Source organism: Palaemon carinicauda, chromosome 13, assembly GCF_036898095.1.
Source record: "Palaemon carinicauda isolate YSFRI2023 chromosome 13, ASM3689809v2, whole genome shotgun sequence".
Taxonomy (NCBI): Eukaryota; Metazoa; Arthropoda; class Malacostraca; order Decapoda; family Palaemonidae; genus Palaemon; species Palaemon carinicauda.
The window spans coordinates 137,415,925-137,436,123 of record NC_090737.1 but is presented as its reverse complement, the minus strand read 5'-3'; the positions used below and the strand labels follow the sequence as shown (position 1 = coordinate 137,436,123).

The 20,199-nt window shown below is 35.6% G+C and overlaps 1 protein-coding gene and 1 long non-coding RNA gene across 2 annotated transcripts; one reads left to right on the top strand and one right to left on the bottom strand.

The window, feature by feature from the left end:
* The first annotated feature begins 1,887 nt into the window (after positions 1-1,887).
* On the top strand, positions 1,888-7,822 carry LOC137652505 (uncharacterized). Its single transcript, XR_011046325.1, has 2 exons — positions 1,888-2,110; positions 5,245-7,822. It is a non-coding gene; the product is annotated as an uncharacterized lncRNA (long non-coding RNA).
* Positions 7,823-12,656: 4,834 nt separating this feature from the next.
* On the bottom strand, positions 12,657-20,112 carry LOC137652502 (rRNA N6-adenosine-methyltransferase METTL5-like). The gene is made up of 2 exons (XM_068385950.1): positions 19,883-20,112; positions 12,657-13,689 (listed from the first exon to the last, which is right to left on the bottom strand). The coding sequence occupies exons 1-2, from the start codon at positions 20,110-20,112 to the stop codon at positions 13,281-13,283; spliced, it is 639 nt and encodes a 212-aa protein (XP_068242051.1). The 3' UTR covers positions 12,657-13,280.
* Between the last annotated feature and the right edge of the window lie 87 nt (positions 20,113-20,199).

Genomic DNA, 20,199 nt, shown 5'->3' with positions numbered 1-20,199 from the left:
TGTACAAGAAAGAATTGCCAATAGATCATAATAGAAGTAAGGGCATTATATGAATACTCTATGAAAGATGAAGAAATAGTTATGCAAAACACTAGAGCAAGTTCAATTGGAAACCAAGGCGAGTGGTACGAGGCCCTCAACTCGTACAGGCTTCGTAAGAGGCTCCTTTAGATTTGTCTGATTTCCACTTATTTCCTCATATGTTTTGGGAAAGAATCGACTATAGGAAGAAAGTAAGTTATATAGCTTATTTAAAAATTTGTTTTAAGCTCTACTGAGGGCTAATTTTCTTTAACCCTTTTACCCCCAAAGGACGTACTGGTACGTTTCACAAAAGCCATCCCTTTACCCCCATGGACGTACCGGTACGTTCTTGCAAAAAAATGCTATAAAAATGTTTTTTTCCATATTTTTTATAATTTTTTGAGAAAATTCAGGCATTTTCCAAGAGAATGAGACCAACCTGACCTCTCTATGACAAAAATTAAGGCTGTTAGAGCAATTTTAAAAAAAATATACTGCAAAATGTGCCGGGAAAAAAATAACCCCCTGGGGTTAAGGGTTGGAAATTTCCAAATAGCCTTGGGGTAAAAGGGTTAATAAGATAGTTCATAGAATGACAAAAATTGCCTTTAACCATCTTGTAAAGAGGTATATAGCTGGAAAATGCATGCTTAAGAGGAGATACTCTTGAAGTTAAATTCACTTATATAGCATTAATGAGTTCTTGGTGTCATTTTTTTTTCTTGTGAAGTTTGTAGGAAGCATTTTTCAGTGATAGTTCAAAGATATTTTCATAAATCCAGCATCCACATAATTACAAATGCAGTCATGCTTATTTAAGTGATCCAAGCACACACCTATGAACTATAAACATACATTGTCCCTCAAGTAGGTAGCTTCTGCAACTGTTTGTTTACTTGTAGTAGAGGGAACCTGCTTTTCAAGAAGTACTCCTCAAAATCAAACCATTGTTCTCTAATCTTGGGTAATGTCATAATCTCTTATACCACAGCCATCCACTTACTCCCTTTGGTTGGAGTTCTCTTGCTTGAACGTTCAATCAAGCACACTTTTGTCAGTTTGCTTAAACTTTTTATATTATCCAGACGGTGTGTTAGGTAGCCTTAATTGGGGAGCTAAGAATGCCTGGTAGTATATCAATAGGTTGCCTTTTACTTATCTTATTATTTTTATCTTTTATCTTCAATTTCAAGAGTCATCATTACAGTTACAGTGCTCTCTTTCTCTCAGTGTATTTTGTGTTCATGTTTCATTTCCCCCAATTTGTTATTACCAATTTATAATTCATTTTATATCATAGTTTTCTCCTTTCTAATGGGCGGCTTTCCTTAATGGAGCATTTTGGCTTTATAAGTTTTTTTTCTTAACCCTTTTAGCCCCAAAGGACGTACTGGTATGTTTCACAAAAGCCATCCCTTTACCCCCATGGACGTACCGGAAGTCCTTGCAAAAAAATGCTATAAAATTTTTTTTTTTCATATTTTTGATATTATTTTGAGAAAATTCAGGCATTTTCCAAGAGAATGAGACCAACCTGACCTCTCTATGACAAAAATTAAGGCTGTTAGAGCAATTTGAAAAAAATATATTGCAAAATGTGCTGGGAAAGAAATAACCCCCTGGGGGTTAAGGGTTGGAAATTTCCAAATAGCCTAGGGGTAAAAGGGTTAACTAGGGTTACAGCTTTACTCGTAATTAATTTCAGAGGTGAAAAGCTGTACATTATAAGGAAAAAATCTACTAAGTTTTGCTGTAGTATTATTGATCTTCTTTGTAAATTAAAAAAAAAAACCCTCCCAAAGTAATAATGACATCCCATGTATTGAATCTATTACACTAACCTTTGTGTGTCTTGTTGAAGGAACATTGGCTAATGCCTATTATTCCCCTTACAGGAAACAAGTATTATCATCCCGCTCTGAGGCTGAGAGAGACGGCGTTGTTGTTCCAACGACTTTAGAAGACTACTGTATAAAAACCAAAGTAAAACCTGATACAGAGTCTGTTGATATGGCTGATTTTTACGATGATGATTATGATATTGATGATGATGACGAGGATGATGACGAGAATCTCTCGGATAATGGTGAGTCATTTTAATTAGTCTGAAGTTTATAGTGGATTATTTATTTTATTGGTATATTCTAGGTTTAGTTTTTAATAAAATGAAAACATAAAACATAATCTGATGAAGGGTTGATAAACATTTTTAAGTTTCCTGCAAGTTTTCCTTTAAGAGAATAGACATTTGGAGGTTCAAATTAAACCTTGGATCTAAAACAAAAAGTTTTTTTTTGCCAAGTCATATGTTGCTTAAGGTCAAGTTAGGTATTTCCTCATACGTTAATCTTACTGTAGAATCATTGGAAAGTTGTAATGGCTGTCTCGTAAGGGAAGTTGGATCGTCAGCTTCTGTTGGAGATGTTGCAAACTTTGGAACATAGTTAACTTTCAGTCCTCAGATTAGGATAATATATTAGCAAAAGATCTTTGGTATGGGAAATTATTTCAGCAGAAATTCTTTTGTATCTGAAATTATGCAATGACTCTGGATGAATATGTACTTCATTTTGTTTTGATATAATATTAGAGGGAGGAGGTTCCATCAACGCTGATACCGTGTGTGTATGTTGTCTACTTGATTTTCCATGAATTATTTGGTATTTCTTTACCGTATGAACTTGCTTAATAAGCATTTGATGTCTGGGGACAAGCCATCTAGCTATAGACCAAAGAACTTTTGTATTTGGAATACAATAGAGTAAGATAGAGTAATAATGAAGTAATAATTGATGGAAATAAACAATTATCTACTTGCATATATTAACTGGAAATGCTCAGAAATTATTTATGCCTGAGTTTATAGTGTTTTCATTTAAATTTGATTTTTCTTGTTTATCTATCGCTTAATGTAAAATATCACAATATTGATAATTTCATTGTTTTATTTATTAATTAATGGACTGTAGTATACAGTAGTTATTTAAAAAGCAAAATATGCAAGAAGTTTTAGATGGATATTCGTATAATTTTATTTGTTATAAATTTTTCAGAATTATTGCAATTTATAGTAAAACGTTGTAAAAACAAACTTTAAAATCACGCAATGAAACATGAGGTTTTGATATCTTATATAACATTCCAAGGTAATTTAGAATTACGAGACCTTTCAATATAAGCAATAATGCTATTATGATATTAAGTTTATCTGATCGAATCCATGATGAAGAAACAGTGTGTCTCAGACCCAAGAAATTGTGCTACACCAAGACCACCAGGTGTAGATAATTACAGTATGTGTCCCGTGCTTTTAGCAGACACCTCTGCAGATGACGGCAACCTCATTGTCTTATTCGTGATGTGATACTCGTATTTCTAGTTTTATTTTTTCAGGAACCAAGATAAAATCTAGATGAAGTGGTACTTTTAAATCATGGATTAATAAAAACATGAACTTTTGTCAATTTGTGATATTAATATAAAATTCATGAAGATTCATCCTATATGTATTTTAACCCTCTGCAAATGTATAATGGAAACTTGTTTGATCATGAAAAACCAGAGTACCAAAGCCATGGCATAGCCCAAAGTTTAAGAGCATTGTTTGCAAGCTCATACTCTGTTGAATACAGGGTAATGGGAACTTATAATGACCCTGAATTCACAAATAAGTGTCTCAGACACTCGTTGCTTGAATATGTCTAATGAATTTTTTGTAAATCTGAACTTCTCAGATTTTTCACCATCCTTACAGAGAAGAGTTATTTTGTTTGATAACAGTTTTGTGGTAAATTTAATGATTAAGCCTGCAAAGATTATTTTACGTCATTTGCAAGTACCTGTTTAGCATTTGAGTTGTAATGTTATTTAGTACTTGTGTATTTTGTATTTAAAATTATTTTTTGAGTTGTAATGTTATTTAGTACTTGCGTATTTTATATTTAAAATTATTTTTTTTTTATTTTATTTCATGGGCTTATAATCGAGCACAGTATTCTATCTTATTTCTCTTCCCCTTATTTTGTTAAAGTTTTTTTTAGTTTATACAGGAGATATTTATTTTAATTTTACTTTTCTTGAAATATTTAATTTTCCTTTTTTCCTCTTCTCACTGGGCTATTTTTCCTGTTGGAGCCCCTGGGCTTATAGCATCCTGCGTTTTCAACTATGGTTGTAGCTTAGCAAGTAATGATAATAATAATTGTATTTTTATCAATATGCATAGTGTATATGTTTTGTCATAAGTATTATTCAATTTGGAATAATTCCAAAGCATCCCCCCAAAAATATTTGTACAATATAAGGTTCTTAAAAAACCAAGAATATATTGATAACAAAAATGATGAGTCTATTTTTAGGTTTGACAGGTAAATGTATATTAATCACACGTCATAATTATGAAGTCAGTGGTGTACGGATATTTCCATTACTCATAGTGTACAGTACTGTAATTATATATCATATTTGCAATTAGCACCACATTCTATTCTTTAAGTTCATTCCATCTTGAAGTAGACAAAAGTAACTCGGTATTTGAATTGGTTTGGCGCAAATCCTTTTAAGGGCCATGCACTTGTTTATGGTCTTTAGGGCTATCACAAATTTGGTACTAATTTTAAAGACAAGATTTCAACTGGTTTAACTAAAATATATTTGGGTTCATCTTATTTTAATGTTATTATTCTTACACTTCTCTCATAGTATATTTCCTGATTTCCTTTCCTCACAGCTATTTTCCTTGTTGGAACCCTCGGGCTTATAGCATCGTGCTTTTCCAACAAGGGTTCTAGCTTAGCAAGTAATGATAATAACTGTTTAGTTACATTTTCCTCAGTTATAACAATTATAGTAACTATATTTGAAAAATCTCATCACCTCGCGGGCCACTCGAGACCATCCCTCGGGCCATGGGATCGACTTCCCTGGTTTAAAGAATTGTAAATTCTGTTTGTGGTCATTTGAAGAGCATTGGTAAAATGTAATTTTTTATATAAATGCTTTATGAATAATTAGAATTTAGCAATGAAAAGATTTGTTGCATATTTTTTTCATAATTGAGAAGTCAAATAGATATAGGCACAGTACTATGAAAGCAAGTAAAGCATTTGTTTATATTTGATTTTACAATATAGGACTGAATTTTCCCTGTGGCAGTGCTCACATCGTCTGTTTACGTACGTTGCTCTGCCAATACTTACCCCTTTCTTATTATTTTTCCAGAAATCGATGATGGTGATGACAGCGGCAATGGTGAATCGTGATAGGCTCGTGTCCTCACTGTGAATGATATTCATGACCCCGAATGCTTATGTATAATAGAATTACATAGAAAAACCAACAAATTTAGTAACTAGTTAAAAGTGCGCTAATTATTGACCATTGAAAATTAGATCTTTTTCACAGTAACTGACTATGTCAGAATCTTAAGAATTCGGGCAGGATTGAAGTGTGAGGTAAACTCTTCATGCAAATTCACACAAACATGAGCCCACAGTTACACTCGGACACATTCATGTTAATATACTTGCGTGCATACACATACCCAGATTCATCATTCTTCTACATTCATGCTTTACATTAAATACATACAAAACATAATTTCACCATGCACCCTACATAAACATTAATAGGAAGATATGCACGCACCCGCAACATGATCATAGCCACGTTAGCCCCATTGCATCTTTTGAATCTTTGCATTATTATGCAACTCCTTATTATTATGTATGTGACCATTATGACTTATTATCCTGGAAATGCCTCCATTTGCATCTTCACAACAAGTAGCATTCATCCTCAAATATGTCACTTTATATTTGATGTTGAATACCCACACTTCAGGCAACCTGTGTGAATGGCAGAGAGAGAGAGAGAGGGAGAGAGAGTAAGTGAGTGAATGATGTCAACTCCACCAGATTGGTGACTTTAGTTCCTTCTAATGAAAGCTTTTGAAGGTTGAATGAAAGTGTGAATGTGTTGTGTGAAGGTAGCTCTTTTCTTTTTCCTTTTGGGGGGGGAGGGGAAGTAGTTTAGTAAAGTGCAGATATTTATTTCTGATGGTAAGTGCTATATTTTACAAGTTTATATGAATTATTTTTATTACAATTGAAGCTGTATTAACAGAGCCTAGATAATGATGCTGTATGCTGTACAGTGGGATAGGTAAGATAAAATCGCACCAAGGAGTTACTGTACATTCGTTATGGCTTGCGATTCATGGTGACAATAATGTATAATGAAACTAAATTTTTTATTTGTAATTTTTTTTTTGTAGTGGTGAGATACAGTACTAGAAGTATGTGCTGTCATTGCATGCTTTTTTTTTTTTTATCATAGATTCACTGTCACAAGTGGTGTTTGTACCATATCACTAAGACCTAGGATAATTGACAAATCATCTTAAGAGGTTCAAAGTAAGATAAATGAATATTCAAGAAGTTGTTGATTATTTTTTGTTTATTTAAGAGTTGGCTGGTTGGTTGTTAAACACATCTTGAAAATAAGCCTCATGAGAGAACCTTTTTTCATGTACTGTACGTTATTTTATAGCAGTCGATGGTTTCAAGAGTCGAATTACTTTACATTAATCACACTATAAAAGAGATTCAGTTTTGGCTTGATAGAGGAAGAGCAGCGTGTGTCGTGAAAGCGCAAGTAATGAATGCAAGGAAATTATATGTAAGTTAAAGAGAGTGAGTGAGTGAGTTGTATGCTTCATTTTTCACAAATATTAATTCCATCCAAACTGAGGGATTTATATACCCAGTGTGTACGTTTACGAAATATGTCTTGGATCTATAAAGTTAAGATGCATTGACTTCTCCTTTTTGACTTTGGTCGCAGGCAGATCTCTGCTGTTAATATCGATATTATATCAGGATGAATCTAGCAATCAGTGATCACGTTTGAATTCAAATTTGATTTTTCAAGTTTGATTTAAAGTGGTGGGCTAGTTAGTGAGGTGGAAGTAATAGTATATTGCCTCAAGGATTCATTGTACATATCTCATTGTCATATAATCAATCACCTTTTCTGTGGACTAAAGATAGGAGGTATGATGCTAAATGGTGGAAATGGTTCGGTACCCATCTAAGTTACTCTTAGTCTTATTAAGTGCCACACTTGGAATAGAATTGAAAGGAAAAAAAAAACGGAAAAAAAGCGATTATATAAAGATTTTAAGGTGGTGATTATGATTCTACCCCCATCTTCCTTCCCCTCTCCTCCTCATCCTCTTTTCCTTCATCTTTCCGTGTATTGCCTCCTCTTTCTCGAATAGGCTGACATTTGCTCATTTCTGTTGATTTTAATATCATTTGTGCTTTTGTATGATAGTTTCTCTAGCTTCACTTGACAAATACTCCATGATTGCTGGAGTATCCTGTTGCATATGTGGATGTTTTCTATTAATATTTTTTAGCTGAAGCTGAATTATGGTATTTTTGTATAGTCCTTTGATAGGAAAATATATTCTCAAATGGCACTTAACAGCGACTTCTCACATCAAAAGTAATCGATCATTGTTTTTCAGAGGATTAAAGGTATCGGAGAACTTGAGAATTTTTTTCGTTTGTAGTGGTCGTATTTTAAGTTGTGATAAAATGCTGTATTGTACTTATCATGTAACGACAGCATTCAAAGTAAAGTCCATTGTAAGAGTATCATTTAAGTCGCTAAACTTAATGTCCCTCATCAAAATGCTGTTAAAAGGAGTTGGGTACAGATAATGCACTTTTGTATGGTTATTGTAAGGACTGCAGGCTTCATTTAGTGAAATAAAAGATATTGTTATGAACAAGTTTTTTTATTTTCATACAATATAATGCATCCCATCTCTACCTCCACCACTACGGATGACAGCATATGTTTCTTTGTGTGGACCGGTATAAATTCAAATGATATCAGGTCATTTTAAAAATAAGATTATACACAAAATATATGTATTGACTTTTTAAAGGGTTAAAGGCTGCTCATGAATAGCAGAGGCCAATGCCCTAGAGACTGACCATATATACATATGACCAAGGAGTGCCAGGCAATGGCTGCTGATGACTCGGTGGGTATACCTTAGCTCACAAGGATGGTAAGGTTGTAATGACCAAAGAAATTAACGAGTTTGAGTGGGACTCGAACCACAGTCTGGCTTTCACCAGTCAGGAACGTTACCACATTGGCCACCACAATCCTATGAGTTTGGCTTAGTTGTCTTGTTTGCAAGTTATGTTACCAGTTATTAGTATGTAATAAATGTAATGAATGTAAATGTGATTCTCGGTCAAAATTGTGATATTTGACAAGGTGTACCCGAAAAAAATTTGTTCTTAAAAATAAAATCCATCTTCATTAGTAAAGTAGAAGTTTGTGGAAAAATTAGTGAAAATATTATCATTACAATGCAGTACAAACAATCACTATGTTTTCAATTGATAAATATTAACCTATTTTCTTTTGTACTTTAGGTCCCCAGTGGTTACTGCTTACAGTTTGGCTTGCACAGCATATTGTGGAGTACCAAAGGATCTTTGAAGAAAATATTTGTTTCTAGCCACTTTTCTTTTGATGATTATTTGTTTACTCTCATCTCCTCCCATTTAGCTTCTCAAAATTTTGAATTGCAATTATGATCCGAGAGAAGTGTTCAGCGGTGATGAGACTTGGCATTCATAAAATCCCCCGGCCCAACATGACGCTTATTCTTCAAGCAGTGGTTTAACAAATGCTTCATTCCTGAAGTTGAAACATAACTTCAAAGGAAGAGCTGCTTTTTATTATCAGCAGTGCTGCTAGATATCTACAAGACATCAGAAATATAAAACTTTAAAAGTCTAATTTGTACCACACATAACATCTAGACCAAGGTATTGTCAAGTGCTTAAAAGCCATCTACACTTGGCAGGTAAGAACATGGATGTTTTAAATAAAAATAATATAAGGACTATACAAGGGCATACATATTTGTTTCATGTGCTGCCACACTAGTAGAACCTACAGTTGATCGCGAGTCTACTTTGTATTGTTATATAGATATCGTAAATGTAATTCCCATTTTTTATGCCATTGCCAGGTTTGTTTGATTTGATTACAGTATAGTATGTACTAACGCATACTAATTTAGTTAATGATGCCTTTACATACATTAAAGGAGCATGGACGAGCAGCAGTTAAAAACCAACAATCCTGCGGGAAGAATTTATGATCAGAGGATGTTAATGACATCAAAGACATCCCACAAATGGAAGGTGAAGTCATAAGGACACTTGAGATGGCAAGACTGCCTGGTGGCGACGGAATGAGGGACCTCGTGGATGATGTTGGCGACGGACTGAGGGACCCCCTGGATGATGTCAAACATGTAGAACATTAGGAAAGCGTTCATGAATACAAAGTTAGAAAACTCATTCAGTCAATGGCAGAAGAAAGAGATGAAGACTGCAAGGATATGAGCTGCAAAACTTTGCTTTCGACAAATTAAGTGGTGCATAATTTAAAAGGGGCCAAAAAAAAAGAATAATGAACCTCTTATTCAGCACTGAATTAAAGTGACAAGAAATATTATGAAAACTCTGTTACCTTTGCAAAAAGCAATGACAAAGTGAAAAGGCAAACACAAAAGTAAACGACTATATACTGTAGTATGGTATCTCAATGTTCTTTTCCAAAGTAAAAAAAAGGAAATGCTAATAGGGGAACAGTAGACAAAGCATTACCGTCAGCAGTGTTTGCTTCCGCCCAACAACTCTGCTTAATCTTCTCTCGACCCACAACTTTCAACGAAATGCTTTGTCTGCTCCTCTCTCGTGACATATTCCTTTGTCATCTGCTAGTTGCAACATCCCAATGTCATCTATGTCTTCCCCTCTTAGCAACTATCTATATCTAAGCCTTTAAGCAACTGACACAGATCTAGTTAATCCTCCTGCCATTTCTTCAAGTGAATATCTGCTGCTGTGATGCCTACATCATCATAGTTCAGGTCATTGGTGTAGTCACCCGAAGAACGTCATTGTCAGTGTCATTACCAAATAGGATAATTGTGAAGAAGACTGGAGGCATCTGTGAGTATCCAAGTAGCCTAGATGGTTATTGAATCAGTGCACTAATATTAACAGTATGTGCACTTTATATTGTAAAATGTACAGTATGCATGAAGTGTACTATGTACTGTATTGTACATATTTGTATAAATACAATACACTATGTACATACATTATGCATTCCTGTGTTGTACGGTACAGGTATACAATAATAGTTACAGTATTAGCATATTACATACTGTACCTCTATATTTTTATACTTTACATTTGCCATAAAGTGTATAGATACAATGTACATTATGTAAAAAAAAATATATATGTTGGTAGATACTGTTTGTGGTTTACATAAATAATCCAGAATTTTTTCTCAATATCTTACATATATTCCTCTCCTGAAACAACCAGTTTGTGAAAGTTTTCTGGGCAAAAACAGCACTTAGTGGCTCAAGTCTTCACCTCTTGGTTCCCACAATATCTCATTGATGAAGGGAATAAGACCTAGTTTTCGATTATGCTGTTAGATTTTACAGACTTGCTTAGGATACAGCAGTGGGTTTTATACTTTTTGACCACTATTTTTTTTTTTTTTAATATTTCCAACATCTCTGCAAAAGAGCAATACCTCATAGAAATTTAATATCCAGATTTTATTTTCTCTTGTTCGGATAAATGAATACAAGAATTATATTTATTGGTTAAGTTTTTACCAATACTGTAATCTAATACTTACAATTTCTTTTATTGTTTTGTTGATCCTTATTGTATTCTTTTCACCTCTTCTGCAGACTCGGAGAAGCTGGGTCGATTAGTGACACAGTTTGGAAGGGTGTGTGAGAGAAGGAAGTTGAGAGTTATACGTATGTGGATAAGAGTAAGGTTATGAGATGTACGAGAAGGGAAGGTGGTGCGAGGCTGAATGTCATGTTGAATGGAGACTTGCTTGAGGAAGTAGGCCAGTTTAAGTATTTGGAGTCTGTTGTTGCTATACAGTATAAGGTGGAGTGGAAGCAGATGTACGTCAGAGTGAATGAAGGATGTAAAGTGCTGGGGGCAGTGAAGGGAATGTTAAAGAATAGAGGGTTAGGAATGAATGTAAAGAGAGAGTTGTGTCAGAAAGTGATTCTACTAACTGTGATATATGGATCGGAGTTGTGGGGAATGAAAGAACCAGAGAGACAGAAATTGAATTTGTTTGAGATGAAGTGTCGGGAGTATGGCTGGTGTACCTCGATGAGATAAGGTTAGGAACAAAGTAGTGAGGGTGAGAATGGGTGTAAGAAATTAATTAGCAGCTACAGTGGCTATGAATAAGTTTAGGTGGTTATGGCCATGTAGAGAGAATGGAAAAAAAGCTGTCTGCTGAAGAAGGTGATGAATGCAAGAGTTGATGGGAGAAGTACAAGAGGAAGGCCAAGGTTTGGGTGGAGGGATGGAGTGAAGAAAGCTCTAGGTGATACGAAGGTTGATGTGAGAAGCAGAAGGGCATGCTAGAAATAGGAACGAATGGTGAGCAATTGTGATGCAGTTCTGATAGGCTCTGCTGCTTCCTCCGGTCGCCTTAGTGATCACTGAGGTAGCGGCAGTAGGGTATTATATGAAGCTTCTTTGTGGTAGATAATGGGGGAGGGTGAGCTGTGTGGCACCTTAGCAGTAGCAACCAAACTAGGCTAGGAGGAACGAAGAGAAGAAAAATTCCTCCCCCCTTTTTTTTTTCTTTGATGTTGGCTACCCCCAAAAATTGGGGGAAGTGCCATGGTAGATTGATATACTTATGTTATTTAAGATAAACAAGCAGAATCAAATCCTTCAATATAGGTTCAATTCCTTCAATTTCTCTCCCTCAATTGTAGCACAAAGGTGTAGGTTGTTGTGTGGCTCTAGAATCTATTGTGCTCTTAAGAATTTTGATTCATGTCACAATGTTCTTTAATTCATAACTTGAGCTTGGGTCAAGACTGCTGATGCACTTCCTGATTCTTTTGACTAATTTTTTTTTGTAATATCACCCTTGTGTGTTGTAGTTAACAGTGATCAGTATACTATTACACCTCTTTTTCACAAAATGTGTCAATTCCATTTTAAATACTGTAGTCTGGTTGAATAGATGGCCTGATTTTATGCGGAGTAATCTCTGGTTTGGTGAAAGTTCCATTGGGGCTTCTAACAAATTCATGTAGATTAGTGGCCAGTCTTACAATTTCAAGGATTCACTTCCCCTTCCTTTTCAACAACTGTTTCTTTAGTTTATTATCAACAACCTGGCAGCCCATGAGCAGACAAATTCAGGACAATTTGGCACTTGTCAAGCGGTTTTATTCTTGACTCTACATTTTAGTAAAATTATAAGAGTCTGGGTTCTAGTACTCAGTGTTGCTTCTTCTCACTTTTATCTTGGTCAATATATGACTATTAAGATTTGAGAAGTACTCCTTAGGGTCAGACATAATAATATATTCAATTGCACCTAAACTTACATTTTATTTAATGGGTTATTTGTATACAAATAGAGATTGGATTTGCTCGACACAATCACTTTCATCTCCTTTAATCCATAAATTATTCTGTATATAGGACAAAGGAGGATAATAAAATACTATAATTCTTGACTCTCAATTGTATGTTTTCGAACATTCATATAAAAAAATTACCACATGCGATTAAATGCTTTACTTTTCTCAGTGAGAGAGCCATAATGTTGTTTGACAGTGACTGAAAATCTTGTGACAGAATACAAAGCAAATTATAATTAACCCTTTTACCCCCAACCTATTTGGAACTTTCCCACCCTTAACCCCCAGGGATTTTTTTTTTCCAAGCACATTTTGCAATATATTTTTTTTAAATTGCTCTAACAGCCTTAATTTTTGTCATAGAGAGGTCAGGTTGGTCTCATTCTCTTGGAAAATGCCTGAATTTTCTAAAAAGATTAACAAAAATATGAAAAACAAAATTTTTATAGCATTTTTTTGCAAGGACGTACCGGTACATCCATGGGGGTAAAGGGATGAGTTTTGTGAAACGTACCAGTACGTCCTTTGGGGGTAAAAGGGTTAAGTGGAATGATTGTAACAGAATATTCACACAAAGAATTATTTAGATTATACAGTACTTTATCATAATCACAAATTTTCTATTCAATTGAAATTGAATTCTTGACAGAAGTTTTCAACATCACTTTTTAAGCCATTGATACAAAACTAGAGATTTTATTTGCCTTAAATGCTATTTGTGATAAAACCTAATGAAATCTACCTCTATGTCAACTGATTTTTTTTTGTGAAATTTATAAGAACTATCCAAGTTATATCGAAGCTCGGCTATAACCTGCATTTTAACACCCCACTCTTCAGCTTTCTTTGCGATGTGTGCACGAGTAGCTGATTTGTGAAGACTGTATACGGATGTTCTGGACAGAGAAAGAGCAATCTTTAAAAATTCCATGTCAGTCCCTTGGTTGCGTTTCGTTCCAAACGGAGGATTGAGAATAACGGTGTCAAAAAACTTGTGAAACCGACATTCAGGAGTTCCTAGTGACTTCACATCAACCTGTAGTAATTCCACTGCTGTGTCGGACAGGATACTCTCCACATTACTCTGGCAGGTCTCGATTGCATCTTCGTCAATATCAAAACTGAAATGCACGATATATGACGCATAATACTTCTGATACATAAAAGTAAATTTTCATAATATAATCTAGTAGCTGTTATTCAATACTTAAACAATTCATATGCTTCAAGCCTGAGCTTACTACTAGAAAACAATTTTAAGTAGCTGTCTCGGTAATTTTCATAATACAGTATAATCTAGTAGCTGTTATTCAGTACTTGCCTGATTTATATGCTTCTATGCTTCAAGACAGAGCTTACAACTAGAAAAATCTTAAGTAGCTGACTCAGCAGTTCACAACTCGCCACTGGTGCAAGTGGCTAGCATTTGTTTGCAACCAATACTGTATAAGATTGCTAAGTATTGAAATAATTTTATCCAATAAATCTGCTTTATTTCATTTAATCCTACCAAATATTCATATGCTAGATATTCTTCCCCAATATTCATATGTTAAATACTACAAATTTTATATACAGTAGTTTGTATTTTTCATAGCTTGGCATGGCAGGAATAGTTACACAAAACTTCCCCACTTTAGAAAGCTTGGGAGGAGACCCCTGACTGAAGCATGAAAGCATTGCCAACTCTAGAAGGGGGGGTGGGGGGGGGAGAGACACACGACTGAAGCGGTCCAATCACCCTCATACTAAAAAGTTAACAAATCTCTCGACTCATCCCAGGCGCTCTTTAGAGAAGTTTTCTGCCGAGGACCCCCAGCAGTACGAGACAAGCCTTTCTCGTTAGTTCGAGTTGGAGACTGGTAATCAGGATCTTCAAATAAGGCCGTCTTAGTACAAGGGGAAATGACAGGCTCGACTCTCAAGTCCTTATGGAAATGAGGAGATGCTTTCATTTTTCTAATGGGAGACACTTCGAAAGGGAACATCTTACCTGCATAATCTGAAAGATATAAATCCTCACTTGGTGCACTCGTGGAGAGTGAGGGGGATGTAGACATAACAGCGTAGTCCGGAATATAAGCATCCAGTGGATCTGGCTCGGGGAACATAGGTGCCGTAGCCATGGATTTACGATAAGAACTTGTCCAATTTCATAATGCACATTATTAACACTAGGAGAGAACATTTAAGGAAATTGGGGCCATCGTCCTCTATGACAGAAACCTCAGAGAGGTTGTGACATGCAGAACTTGGTGGGGAGATGACGAAATTTGACACAGAACCTACCTTGTGTTTCTTCTCACTGCTTGCCAAAGGAGGAGGAAGAGGAGAGCGATCTGTCTTGGCTCGCTTCCGAGAACGATATCTATCCCACTAGAAGGATGATCACTCCCTATAATACTCACATGGGGATTCTACTTAACATCTTTTTCCTCGACACGGCTGGCAAACCGGGTGAGGTTCTACGTCTTATCAGGCTCATAAAGGTTCCACAAGGGCGACAAAATTACGGCCCAGAACGGCCCAGAATTTCAAATACTATAGTCAAAAGGCACACACACTAACCCACAAATGATGAATAAACAAGTGACAAGTGATGTCAATGACACAAGCACAAGTAAAATAGTACAAAGAACAGGCGATGCAGTTGTCTGATTGTAAGAGTGAAGGCATGGATGTCAGACTGCCAGCATGGCCAGAAGTGTTGTGGCTAGACACTCAAGACAAGCGTAGTCTGTCATACGCAGTACCCAGCAACGTAGTATGACGCAATCTACCGATTTCATTTTTGATTGTCTGGCCGTAGAAAACAAAATCAGAAGTAACCCCATTAAATGATTCAGAACTTGGTATCTGCGTAGGAATAAACTGTACTCTACAGTATTTAGTTAGAGGGGTACTGGTAATCCACTAGGTATAGTTAAATTCTCCCTTGAAGTTACATTGGCAGTCCTATGAAGGTTAGAATTATTCAAAGGGCAGGATTTGGTACTAACTGGTCTACAAGGACATACATATTTCCTAGGACAAATTATGAGATCAGGGTGACATTTCTTGCTTTTGTATGTCTGAGGATTTCCTGTGTAAAGGGTTAGAGGGTCTGGAAATTTATGGCCTCTCTCTTGCAAACTAAAGGAAGAGATGTTGGGTTGTCTGCAGGGAGTGCAATGATCTTCCCTTTCACAAAATTTATGGCTTTGAATACTACCAGAAGCTCAAGGCACCCACAAGATTATTCCTTTTTTCCACCAGAGAATAACCATTAGTTGCCTAGGTACAAAATTTGTATAACTAGAAGCATAATTTTCTCGAATGGAGCAATGACTTGTAAAGACGTGCGTGTTTCTACTTAGGCCGAAGTGTGGGGCACAGAATAGGGTCCCTTCCACTCAGACCAATTTCAGGAATTTCTCTAATACAGATGAATGAGGATATGAGAGTAAGCATTCCATAGGCCAAAGGATAACATTCACTTTTTGGGGGTTGACAAAAGCAGTGACGAGTTTGCCTCCATCCATAACATCTGAGAAAGTAAAACTTACAGAGGTTTTCAAGTCTCCCTCCCACTAGAGCTTGAAGGCTCAAGATGTCATTGGGATGCTTTACTAAAATCCACAGTGAAAGAGATTTGGTCAGAACGGTCTCTACTGTCTAGAGACAAATGATTGGCTGACCCTAAATAGAAACTGTAGGGGACCAGAAGACATACAAAATCTGAGTGAAATTCCATCTCCCTGTAACTACTAGTTGAAAACAGAGTAGAAGCTGCTCCCTTCTCTTCAATGGGGTTAGTGAATGTGTTCACTAACCTCACTCGCAACTGTGCAATCATGGGATTGATGAATGCTGCCAGACTAGGGTTCGTTCTTCTGGAGGCATAAGGGACCTTATGTTATTACAGAGTACCCTCTGAGAAAAATCCACAGAAAAGTAGGCCTTGATAATCCTTTCAAAGGTATTACTATCTCCTTTGGGAACACGGAAGTCTACCAAAGAAAGAGCTGGATGAAAGATCCTCCAAAACATTGTAATAAGCTCTTTGAGGTTTCTTGGCCAAAGGCAAGCAAAGCAAATTGAATTTCCAAACTTCTAAGCCAGAGATTGTGAGTCATTCTCCTTAAACTTGTTTAATAAATGGCTGAGGATATTCTAGGTTAGAAGCTGCAGGAGTGGTAATTTACCACTTGTTCCATTTGTAAAAGTGTAGAATAAAGCTCTTGAACCTTGGTGGAAAATAAATAGAGGTTGAAGTGGATCCAGGTTCTCCGTTTGAATTGGTACCCACCATGAGAGAATGGATCTGGGGTAGGAGGTATAATGCAATCATCAACATTTTCCATGTCTGTAAACTCGTGCTTCTTACAGCACCAGCCCCCACTCACTTAAAAGATATCTTCCTTAACGATTTGAGAGAACGAATTTTACCATAAGGACACATGGTACAGGTTGCTGGACCATCATATGCAGGGGATATCTTGGGGGGTGTAGAAAGAGCACTTATAGCTAAAGTCTCTAATGCTACAGGGCAAAATTAACAAACAGAGAGATGCCAAAAGAAGCAACAGTAGAGAGGCAAACACTTGTACAAGTGGTCAAGCGATCCCATAATCTTTTACTGCAAAAATGAATGATGCATATTAGAAAATGCAGGTAGGCACATGACCAAATACCATTACTCAAGTGCTAGTGTCATGGTAGCAAGACCAATTGCCAGTCCAAACTTAGAAGCAGAGACAAATCAAGGATCAGCTCAAAACCAAGTAGCAGCTGTCAATTTAAAATTTACCTAAAACCAACTAAAAAATATTACTCTTTAATATTACATTATAAATATTCATTTTCTTATATGAAGTGTATTGGGGAGGGTGGGTTATGGCACCCTAGCAGTAACAGACAAATTTGGCTGAACCCCTCGTCAGGCTGGGAGGAGCGGAGAGAGGAAAGGTCCCCTTTTGTTCATTTGTTTGATGTCGGCTACCCTCCATAATTAGGGGAAATACCTTGGTAAATAGACAGATAAATATTAATTTTCTTATGTGTACTGTACTGTATGTAAAAATATTTTATTATAAAATACTTTTCTTCTATACTGTATTAGAAAATGCATGAATACAGCAGATACCATCACTAAAATGCAAGTATTATAATACAGGATCAGTTTTCAGTCCAAACCTAAAAGCAGAAACAAGTCGAGGAGCAGTTGCATGACCAGAACAAGGTGTCAGTTTAAAATTCACCTAAAAGCAACTAAAAAAATATTCTAACATTTATAAATATTTGTTTTCTTCAATATTTTTATGAATGTATAGTAAACTCTACTGTACTGTAATTACAATATTTTATATAAAATACTAGTCTTTAACAAGCACTCTAAACCTGTTTTCAAGCTATTGAATCTTCGGAACAGGAGTTTTCACAGGCATACAAGTAAGCCATGGGTAGGTGCAAAACTGTGAGTAACTAACAGTGTATGTGCAAACCCAGAGTAGATGAAAGCACCAAAACGAGTGAAGGAGCCTTAAAAGCCAAGAGAATTTATTATTGGCAATAAACAATGATCAGTTAGCAAAGTCAAGAGAGGGTTAAAAACTAACATATGTGCCATGCGGCCCTTGAGCAAATCCAGGTGCATGTACAAACACCAGAAGTAGGAAACAAAACTGCCAAAGAATTGGGAAAATGGAGTGTAAGCTGTGACTGATGAAAAACACTTATTTTATTAGATTCTTGAAGAAGGTAACATCTGTTTTCATACTAAATATGCAAAGAAATTGTTAGCAGAGGCAAATGGCAGTGACTGAGCCAATCGCAAATGGGTATACAGCCGTGGAGAGTGAAGTAAGTTAATAGCAACAGCATAGATTTCACAGCTTCTGCCATGTTAAGAGCTCTGATGTAGCTTTTTTCAGTCCTTGGAGTAAGGGATACGAATGGCAGGGTATCAAAATATCCCCAATGCGGAGTAGGAATATGGAGTTTCTATAGAATGTAAAAGTTAAATTTATTATTATTACTAGCCAAGCTACAACCCTAGTTGGAAAAGTAAGATGCTATAAGCCCAAGGGCTCCAATAGGGAAAAATAGCCCAGTGAGGAAAGGAAATAAATAAATGATGAGAACAAATTAACAATAAATAATTCTAAAAACAGTAACATCAAAACAGATGTCATATATAAACTATAAAAAAGACTCATGTCAGCCTGGTCAAAATAAAAACATTTGCTGCAACCTGATTAGGAAGATCATTCCACAACTTGGTCACAGCTGGAATAAAACTTCTAGAATAGTGTGTAGTATTCACCTCATGATGGAGAAGGCCTGGCTGCATAATAGTTTCAATTTAGAGATTGATTGATTGATTTGAGATTTTCTGGTTCAATTTAGAGACGTTGAGGAAGTGGAGAGAGGGGGTTGGGAAGAAAAGCGAGAGGTGTGAACTACCGAGATGGCAAATTAAAATCCAGGAAAACTATCGTTTTCACTTTTTAATGGAAATAAACTCGAGCTTGAAGCATTAAAGCATATGAATATTGGGAAAAATCAAAATAATGATTCATTGAGCTAGTATTAATTAGAATATACAAAATCAAATATCTCATGGTAAATTCTACTCCTATTAGATACAAACCACTGCCTTATCAGAACCTACTAATTTGGTAATAAAAGAATGCATTACATTAAAGTTCCTTAGACTCTGTGCAGAGTGCTACTTTATATTCTTTTTTGTTATACATCAAAATGATTATACATATGTATATCTCTAAACATTTTATAACTGAAATAGGTCAATAAAAGTTACCATCTGTTAATTTACATAGATGGTTTTGTATCTTAAATGAATAAGGTTTTTGCAGTTTCAAGTAATGAAGTTGTTTAGTTACCATATTTGTTAAGTTACTGTTATACATATAAACAGAAAAATATACATTTGTATATGATTATTATTACTATTTTTTTTAATAAAGACCTCTCAGATGCAATCTTTGTTGACAGATTGGCCTTCTGGAGCGTGCAAAAAAAGTCAACATGATATAAAGACAACCAGACTATTGGGATCACAAAAATATTTTGCAGTGTTTGAAGAAAAAAAAATAAAACTGCTGAGCTAATTGTAATTGAACATAAAATGTAAATAGCTTCAGCATTCCTGAACCATTATTGCTAGTAGTTATTTATAATCTTGTATGCTAAACTTTGCCAATAAAAGATGAAAAAGCACTTTAAAGTTTGTGTTTTTGTAAAACTCTTTGAAATTGAACCATAATAATTATGAGAAAATTAGTCCTGTAAAATGCTATTATTATATCTTACCCATAAGTTATGCCAGCTCCCACCATTGCAGCACCGATCGTCAACATTCCACATCCGCAACCCAAGTCTGCGACGATTTTCCCTTCCAGATCTCCAAATGAGGCTTCAATAGTATGAATCATTCTCGAGGCAATATGCGCTGGAGTTTCGTACTGCTCCAACTGAACCTTAGGTTTTTCAAATCCTTCTACTTCCTGGAGCCATCCCTCCAACTCCTTGAGTTTGATCATGTTGGCTTATATGTATAAAAGACCTTTATAAAAGTGATAACTAAATGCTATGCAAGAAATAGCAACAGGCATATACATACAATGATG